General features: G+C 32.7%; 2 protein-coding genes across 3 annotated transcripts; both read left to right on the forward strand.

The window, feature by feature from the left end:
- LOC115714600 (adenylylsulfatase HINT3) lies at nucleotides 1-4,255 on the forward strand. Its single transcript, XM_030643344.2, has 7 exons — nucleotides 1-344; nucleotides 636-691; nucleotides 843-900; nucleotides 1,519-1,585; nucleotides 3,323-3,378; nucleotides 3,817-3,870; nucleotides 3,947-4,255. Exons 1-7 carry the CDS (start codon nucleotides 153-155, stop codon nucleotides 4,097-4,099), a joined length of 636 nt encoding a protein of 211 aa, XP_030499204.1. The 5' UTR covers nucleotides 1-152; the 3' UTR covers nucleotides 4,100-4,255.
- A 960-nt stretch (nucleotides 4,256-5,215) lies between these two features.
- LOC115715137 (E3 ubiquitin-protein ligase CHIP) lies at nucleotides 5,216-8,185 on the forward strand. 2 transcript variants are annotated; one of them, XM_030643948.2, is made up of 8 exons: nucleotides 5,216-5,604; nucleotides 5,793-5,860; nucleotides 5,980-6,043; nucleotides 6,468-6,539; nucleotides 6,959-7,092; nucleotides 7,212-7,365; nucleotides 7,467-7,577; nucleotides 7,678-8,185. In XM_030643948.2, the coding sequence occupies exons 1-8, from the start codon at nucleotides 5,491-5,493 to the stop codon at nucleotides 7,801-7,803; spliced, it is 843 nt and encodes a 280-aa protein (XP_030499808.2). In that variant the 5' UTR covers nucleotides 5,216-5,490; the 3' UTR covers nucleotides 7,804-8,185. The 2 variants fall into 2 exon arrangements, with proteins under 2 accessions (XP_030499808.2, XP_030499809.2); XM_030643949.2 differs by lacking the exon at nucleotides 5,793-5,860 and having other exon boundaries at nucleotides 5,292-5,604.
- Nucleotides 8,186-8,791: the final 606 nt, after the last annotated feature.

Here is an 8,791-nt window from a genome sequence, read left to right on the forward strand (position 1 = left end):
AAAATCAGAGAACCATTGGAGTTTGGGTTCCATTCATTCCATTCCATTGGCTTTCTTCTTCGATTCCACTCACTTTGACTTATCAAAACTCCAATCAACATGGCTTCTTCTCCTCCCACTGATCCAATCACCGGAGCTTCGTCTTGACAAAAATGGACGCACGCCGCAGACTCGCCGTTATCTCAGCGCACATTTGTTCAACCGGGTCGGGTTTTCATCAGCCCCGACTCCAACCCGTTTCTGTTTCGGGCTCCAGTTCTGGTTCTGATGCTGATCAGGGGAAGTCTCTCAATGGAGCATGCGTCTTTTGTAGGATTATACGCGGTGAATCACCGGCTTTTAAGGTTTTCTTATTCATATAAATGCAAAGTATTTTGCTTAATTTTTGTTTTTTGGGGTTATGAAATCTATATAAGACTTGTGATTACGTTAATTGAAATTGAGAGTTGGATAATTGTGTGGTTACTGTTAATATATTTAGTATAACATGAATAAATGTTCTGAGATTCAATTTTGGTACTTGGTATATAGAATTTGCTGTGTTTATTTTTTGAATTGATATGACATGGAACAATCTTTCTTTTTAGGTAATTGATCTTCAATGTTTTATTATTTGCTGAATTTGGTACCTACAGCTTTATGAAGATGATGCGTGTTTGTGTATATTGGATTCGAATCCGCTGAGTCGTGGGTAAGGTATCATGACAGTTACAATTTTCTTTATTTGCTACTTTTCCATGCTAACATAGCATACATAGACATGTCAAAACTCTAAAGTAGATAATGTCTTTTTGATAGTTTGCTAATATAAGTTTCTATGTTGTTGCTTCTGGTCCTTGCAGGCATTCTCTTATCATCCCAAAGTCTCATTTTTCTTCATTGGATGCAACTCCTCCATCAGTAAGTAACTGAAATTTGTGCACAATCAATTTGAATCCATAAATAGGGTCTTAAGAGTGTATTTGATATGGGCAGAAATGGTAGGTTTATCCAATTTTTAAACTCTATAAATTAGAATGACTTTAGGAGAACATTGTCCAAACAAATATTGGATTTGGTAATTTATTAGCAATCTTCTTTCAAACAAGGGGAGAAGAATTGCCCTTTACTCTCCCCTATCTAACACTACAAGGGAGGAATGCACTCTTCTTTTCTATCTTCTTTTCCTATGTAATTTACTTTCCTTACTTTCCTACCAACAGTGACAAACAATGACTAAGAGTGTGTTTGGAGATTCTTTAGCCGTAAAATTTTTTGGGGGGAAAGGATAACTACAGATTTCAAATCAGTTTTAGCTACTTTTAAATCCCTGTCCACAAGTTCATAGACTCCCTCTTTTCTTCCTTAGGTCAAGCAGGTTTTATACTCCAAACATAGTTTGTGTGTGCTGTATTGTTAATACTAAGTACTATCAAAAGTGCTATAGCTGTTTTCGTGTGACTTACACTTGTTGCTTTGGACTTCTGATAGCCACTCTATTGAGGAGATTTACATGTGACTACCAAAATTGTTTTGCAGGTGATTGCTGCAATGTGTTCCAAAGTTCCTTTAATAAGCTCTGCAATAGTTAAAGCTACTGGTTCTGGTATGTCTTCATAATTAGTTACATTAACAAGTTTTCGTTTTTTGTAAGACCATCTCCAATGCGAGTGAAAAAGCTAAATGTTTATTTGACAGAGTACTCATTAAATGCACAGTAAATTTGATAATTATTGAATTTTAAATAAATTCCTAAAGCAAATATAAGAAAGAGCATTGCTATAGGGCTAAAGTATAGCATTTGCCAAAAAATTTGGTACTTCATATAGATGCTTTAATGCGTGAATGCTACTTGGAAGTAAACTCTTTAGTAGTCAGTATTATTCAATAAATGCACAATAAATTTGATTAGAATTTAATTTTAAATAAATTTATAATGAAAATACAAGAAAGAGCATTGCTTTAGGGGCTAAAATGTAGCATTGTCACAAAATTTGTTACTGCATATATAGATGGTTTATTTTCAGGTAGTTTAGAGCTTGGGAATCAAACCTATGTTTAATTTAATATGAAAAGCATTCGTAATGGCTATGATGCCTAATGAATAGATAATGAACGAGATAACTTGGTCCGTATGAACTTATGTCTTAACTTAATCTCATCAAAATTTATATTATGTAATAAATACATAAATCATAGTAGTAAGTCCTCTATCACTCACAAGAGGTTAGTGATCAAAAAAACTGTAGTAAGACCTCTAAGAGACTATTATTACCTTTCATGTATTACTATGCATATAAATGTTAAGTTTATACTTTATGTATGCAGCAATGAAACACCATTTGTTCATTCTTACTTCATTGAAAATAAACATTCTCAATTAAATGTACAAGGATCTTCTCAATGAAATTATTATATTAATATTTTTTCATATTTATGCGCACTGTAAGTTTGAGAAAATCTATCTATATTGTACCAAGAATCAACACATAGTTTAAAAATTAAGAATTAAATACATAGTATTTCACGGAAAGTGATACTCGACCCTGGGATGACTGATGACTTATAGCCATAATTCGTGTATTTAATAAGTTAACGCATAGGTTATGGATATAGACAGTGCGGTGAATGTTGGAAATAACATAACACTCCAATCTCATTCACTTTTCTAATTCAGTATGTGATCTATTATTCTTAGGTAATCAATAGAAAATGGTATTGCTGTTTGCTCCCCAAGCTCTGGGTTCTATTCATTCATTCCGAAATATACACCATTTTAGTGAGAGCATGCTATTTTTGGTTTGTTTTGCAGCTTAAAAACATAAGTACTCTACATTAGCTAGTTAAAGTTATTTTGCATCTGTAGACCTTTTATGGTAATAAATTTAGGCTATCAACTGACAACTGGATTAAGTAGGGCTTGATTTATAGTGTGAAAAGAGTTGGCAGGCCTTTGTTTGAACTCTACTCTATACAGATCACTATCAATAGAGCCAAAAAGCTTTAGTTTAGATGTGCATCTCTATAGCTCATTTTGTAATTTGTTTTCAATTGTGAATAATTACACGAGCCATAAAAGTACTTTTAGTTTACTGAAGAGGGGTATGCCAAAGGTTTGAGGGTCCCCACATATTGTAGGGCTAAACGGGGGAGCCATTGTCGAACTTGGCCTTGCTAAGCGACTTCTGAGGATTCTTGGGTATTTTTTACTTGTTAAAACATAGTTTACTTGAGCATTTCTGTTTGCCTTTAATATTTACAGCTTTGTAGATTGCTATATATCCTGCATATTTAAATTCAACTCTTTTGATCATGCTTTCGCCTTTTGAAACAAATCATGCAGATTCATTCAACTTGTTAGTTAATAACGGTGCAGCTGCGGGCCAAGTTATATTTCATGTGAGTTACTGATCATTTTTATGCTCTCATTATTATTATTATTATTGATATTTCAAAAAGTGTTTATCTCAAGAACGTAAAACCTCTTTATAGGGATAATCTCTATTGTAATGATAGAAAGTTTTAGTCCCTATTTGAGTTCTTATTAATAAGAATAGTGTCTAAATTGTAATTAGTTTTTAATTTTTTAAAAAGTAAATCAACCTGTCAAACATTTTATAAATATATTTTGAATTACTTAAAGGAGTTTTTATTGTTAATGACTTTCTTTATCATTCCCCAGTTATAATCTTTCAATCAGAATACAATTAGTTTGATTCCGAAGCTATTTTGATATGGCATATTATTAGAAAACAAGTCTAGTGTGTTAGCTGTATATACTGAGGAAAATCAGTGAGCTTCTTCTGCTAATATTGTTTTCTTACACTTGAATTTCAGACTCATATTCATATAATTCCTCGCAAGGAGCAGGATTGCTTATGGGCTTCAGAGGTATGAACTACTTTGTTTTGTTAGCAACTTGAATAATCTTCGCAGAAACATATCTAATGTGCCAAAATATGTGCAGAGTTTGCGTAGGCAATCCCTGAAATTAGACCAAGAAGCTTCCAGACTAGCTGATCTTGTTCGAGAACAACTCTCATCAGTGTCACCATCGTCGTCATCGTCCGGCAACTCTGAAGTTAGTGAAGGAGAAGGTTCTAGTCTCAGCAGAAGCTAGTGTGTATTTCATCCCAATGTTTAATTTACAATAATCTTAATTAGTGTAAAACTTTTGTACCATGTCAATATTTAGCTTATTCTTTCACATGCACAAAAACTGTTTTGTATTATATACATACTTTGGGAGTTATGAGTTTATTTACTTTTCTGTTTCTGTTTTTTTGTTTGTGGGGTCTAATGTCAAGTCAACTACTTGTTTGGGAAGGAGTCAAACTTTTGAGAGAAGTAGTCATTGCTAATTGGCTATGAGACTGTGACTTGTGCACTAAGTTACTTTTCTGAAAGTACAGACGAATCTTATAATTTTCATATTATTAGGTGACGACTAGACCTTTACACTGATTGATTTTGTTCCCTTCAAAAATGAAAAGTTGAAAACTCAATTATCAGAATACTTGTGTTTCAAGTTCCTAATTAATTTCTCAGTGACCATTGCTTATAGTTTGGACTTGAGAATCCAAAACATTCCTTGGAAAGTAAGCCCTAGAAGATTTATGGTATTTGATTTGAATTGATACCTGATTTAAGTGTAGAGGTCAACTCAAAATAAATTAAAGAACATCTCCAATTATTCCATTTTTAATTTCTCAAACAAATATTATTATCATTAATTAATAACAATAGTAATAGAAAATTATGCACTTAAATATGATGAGTTGAATTCTAATACCAACAAAACTGTTTTTAGATTGGCCATATATGCTAATGGTTCTCCTTCCAATATATATAATCCTCTTTACTTTTTTAAACCTTATTTTAATGATCCAAAGGATAGAACCAAAAATACAATCTTTTAGGAAATTGATCTTGATGTTCCCTTTTTAGTCTTTCCAAACTTGTAATAATATTATAAAGATTTTATGATTGACCCAATAACCACATTGAATATTGTTATTGGTCCAAATGGATAACTCTACACTTTCTCTTAATTTTCCATTATTATATGGTGGAATAAATGATTTAATCTACATATTAGTATTGCAATGAAACAAGGGCATTTCTGTAAATTAAAATTGATCACGTGACCTCGCTCACCCTCACCACCAATTAGGTTTCAATTTGAGCCATAAGCAATCCAATTAAATCCCATTCACCATAGATTGGCACGTGATCGGTTTGCCGCTTGGGCTTCGTTTGGAATTTTGAAAAAAGAAAAATGAAAATTAAAGAAATATTTATTTATTTATTTTTATTTTGTATAAAAACGTAAACAAATGAAAATCAAAATTCGTCAACTGGGTCTGGGTAGTTTCTTTCTCCTTCATTTCGTCTAGAAATCTCTTGAATCAATTGATTATCGCCCTAATTTTTTTTCAATAGGGAAAAAGATTATCCTTTTCGATTTCGTAGACGATCATTTGACGAAAGAAGGAAGTTTTGCAGAAAGAAATGGGGCCGGGTATGGGCTTGTCGCCGGCCAAACAAGCGGAGCAACTTAGGAAAGATGGGAATCATTACTTCAAGAAAGGTCGATTTGGTGCCGCCATAGATGCTTATACTGCGGTACTTTCCTTTTTTTATTAAAGAAAAAGATTGTTTTGATTCATGGGCTTTGTTTTTTCTTTCGGTGATTTTTGAATCATTTATGGGTTTTGTGATTGTTCTAGTAAAGAACCTAATTTTGGGGTAAGCTGATTTCTGGGTTTTACTCAAATTAATGGTTGTTTTTTATTTGTTGTTCTTCTTTAAAGGCAATTACCCTTTGTCCAAATGTGCCTGTATATTTGACGAATCGTGCTCTATGCCATCTCAAGAGGAAGTATGTTCGTTATAATATGACACATTTCCTCAATTTGATCAGTTTTTGTTATTGCTGATTATCTATAGTTGCAACTTCTAATGTAAATATGTTTTTCAATTGGTAATGGTGTTATGCAGTGAATGGGCTAAAGTAGAAGATGATTGTAGAAAAGCTATTCAGCTTGACAAAACCTCAGCTAAGGTTAGAATCTTAATTAAGCTGGCTTAAACTTGTTCTATACATTTTTTTTGGTACTTAAATTCCCATATCACGAAACCTGTAAAGTTTGGTCTTTTAAGTTTTCATTTGCTCGTTGATGATTGGAAGTTTGATTGTGCAAGTTTGCAAGAAGGCAGTCTAGGAGTTAGATATTTATATTTATTTCATATGCATGTTGTTCTGCGTACTATGTTTGGAAATAAGTGTGGGATAAGTTAACTGAAATGTATGTACTTTTTGGGAGTAAATATTGTATGTATGTCTTTTGTTTATTTCACTTCCTTCTACTTCTGGTTTTCAACATTTCCTTTGTAGCATCTAATTTGTATGCCATTCCATTTTTCTTTACTTTTTTCGGTCACTACACTTATACATTTTCCTATTAATGTTGATTTGTTGTGTTCAGGGTCATTATATGTTGGGACTTGCTTTAATGCAGAGGAAAGAGCATGCAGAAGGAATAAGGGAATTGGAGAAGGTATGAATGAAGCTCTTTCAATCCTGGATTAGTCTTTAGCATTGTTTTGCTTGTTGACTTGGGAATTTTTGTAGTCCATAAGTGTTTTATTTATTTTTAAAAAAAGTACATGATAATGTTTAGATTGAAAAAACGATACAGCAAGATGGAGGGATTTTATTCGTTCAGGAAATTTACTTGTCTAGCATAAGGTTATACAACATCAATACATGGAATTCAAGAACTTGATTCCCAATAGAATCCCACCAATTATGCCTTTTTTTTTTCTTTCCACTGATCTATTAAACCCCTGGAAATCAAATAACATTTACAAGTTATAAATATATGCAAAAAAAAAAATAATAATAATAATTGTACTTGTAAGCGCAAAACACAATGAAGACTCAATACTGTCTAAAATTTGAACTGTGTTTGTGTAGGCTTTGGACCTTGGGAGAGGTGCTGACCCCAAGAGTAATATAGTGGATGAGATTTGGCAAGAGCTTGCAAAAGCAAAATACCTGGAGTGGGAGCATGCATCTACGAAGCGTTCATGGGAATTGCAGAATTTGAAGTAAGCATCCTTTATAACTTTAGGCCTTTGGGATGGGAAACAATTTTGTGATTGTTAGTTAGTGCCTCTGCTCATTCTGTTATTTAATGGGCCATTTTGTTCTTCGTCTGGTGCTGTAGAGATGCTTGTGAAATCGCACTCAAACAGAAATACTCACTTGATGATTATGAAACAGAGGGGTTTGTTGATGAAGCTTCTGCAACTCTGATTGACCAGTTAAAGACTCTAGAAAGCGTTTTTCAGATAGCTCAAGATGCAGACACATTACAAGAGGTGTGGATTTAATGATCAAGATAACTTTTTTCCTTTCTAGTTTGCACTTTTGACAAATTCTTACTAGCCATATAGTGAACGACACTGACTAAAAATTACAGGTGCCAGATTACCTATGTTGTAAAATTACGCTAGACTTATTCCGTGATCCGGTCATCACTCCTAGTGGTCTTACATATGAGCGATCTGTGATTATGGAGCATATCTCAAAGGTGTGGTTTTTAGTTGTGAATTGTGTCTACTAGCTTTCGTGTTCTCGTTCTTCTGTATAATCCTAGTTATGCTCTGACACTTCTTGTATATTGAAATTAGGTTGGTAAATTTGATCCGATTACCCGTGAGGCTCTTGATGAAGACCAGCTAATTCCTAACTTGGCCATAAAGGAAGCTGTCCAAGCCTTTTTAAGCAAACATGGCTGGGCTTATAGAACAGACTGAAAAAAGGTTGACTCATTTGGCACCCGTGGAATTGACAGTCTTTACAAGTTCAGCACTCGTCTTCTGGTTGTTCGATTCTGTAAAGCATCTTTATCATATCGGGTAAATGGTGTCTCTCTTCTGTAGTCTTTGATATGGGGCTTTGATTGCAATCATATTCAAGGTCATGCATATGTATTTGTACAGAATATATTCTTAGAATCGATTACCTAATAGCTTGTACAGATTTGGTGAACTTTGCTATATGAGGAGTTAGTATTATAAGATCATCATGCATGCAAGTACTAAAGTTTCAGTTTAATTATACACCTTCTTTGAGATGTTGTTGGCAAATCAGAGTGTAATCTTAATTATTTAGTAATGCCATCTTTGCAAAGTGAAATTCCATCTTCTATGCTAGACAAGAATTTTCCATTTCATGGTGGTGTTTTTGATTGGATATCATCTCTACTTTTGCTGAAAGTTTTTCCTAATAAGTCTACTTGTGTTTAAATGTAGCTTTAATTAAGTTACTTCTATGAAGTTGCATTCCTAATCAAGACTATCTTATTATTTTCTTGTGTATGATATGATAGTCTTGAATAGAAATAAGATTAAAAAAAAAAGTAGTAATAATCGTAAGGGAGTTCTTATATGCACATAGGGGTATTGCTAAAATACTTAAATCTAATTTAATATGCACGATCTAATCCAATTCGCAAAGTGCGAATATCTGCACTTGCGGATTGAATTAGATTGGATTGAAAAATCAAAAATTCGCACTTGTGCAAATTAAATGTTAATTGGTATGTTGATTGATATGTAAAAGAAATTGATTTGATTCAATTTAATCTACATATATATATTTAAAAATGATTATATATACAATTAACATTTTTATATTAAAGATAAGAATTTAAAATTTTGGTACAAATTTATTTTAGAACTTAGTACATAAAATGTATATCTCATTCTTATTTATAGGAAAAATATAACCTAAAATAAAATT

This window comes from Cannabis sativa, chromosome 4 (assembly GCF_029168945.1).
Source record: "Cannabis sativa cultivar Pink pepper isolate KNU-18-1 chromosome 4, ASM2916894v1, whole genome shotgun sequence".
NCBI classification, from domain to species: domain Eukaryota; kingdom Viridiplantae; phylum Streptophyta; class Magnoliopsida; order Rosales; family Cannabaceae; genus Cannabis; species Cannabis sativa.

What these genes read in the sequence shown, in the direction of transcription:
- LOC115714600 (XM_030643344.2), top strand. Translation starts at nt 153, where the DNA reads ATGGACGCACGCCGCAGACTCGCCGTTATCTCAGCGCACATTTGTTCA. An exon ending in AGTTAAAGCTACTGGTTCTG is followed by an intron (nt 1,586 to 3,322) that starts GTATGTCTTCAT and finishes CAAATCATGCAG; the next exon opens with ATTCATTCAACTTGTTAGTT. An exon ending in ATTGCTTATGGGCTTCAGAG is followed by an intron (nt 3,871 to 3,946) that starts GTATGAACTACT and finishes AAATATGTGCAG; the next exon opens with AGTTTGCGTAGGCAATCCCT.
- LOC115715137 (XM_030643948.2), top strand. Translation starts at nt 5,491, where the DNA reads ATGGGGCCGGGTATGGGCTTGTCGCCGGCCAAACAAGCGGAGCAACTT. An exon ending in TTGACAAAACCTCAGCTAAG is followed by an intron (nt 6,044 to 6,467) that starts GTTAGAATCTTA and finishes TGTTGTGTTCAG; the next exon opens with GGTCATTATATGTTGGGACT. An exon ending in ATGCAGACACATTACAAGAG is followed by an intron (nt 7,366 to 7,466) that starts GTGTGGATTTAA and finishes TAAAAATTACAG; the next exon opens with GTGCCAGATTACCTATGTTG.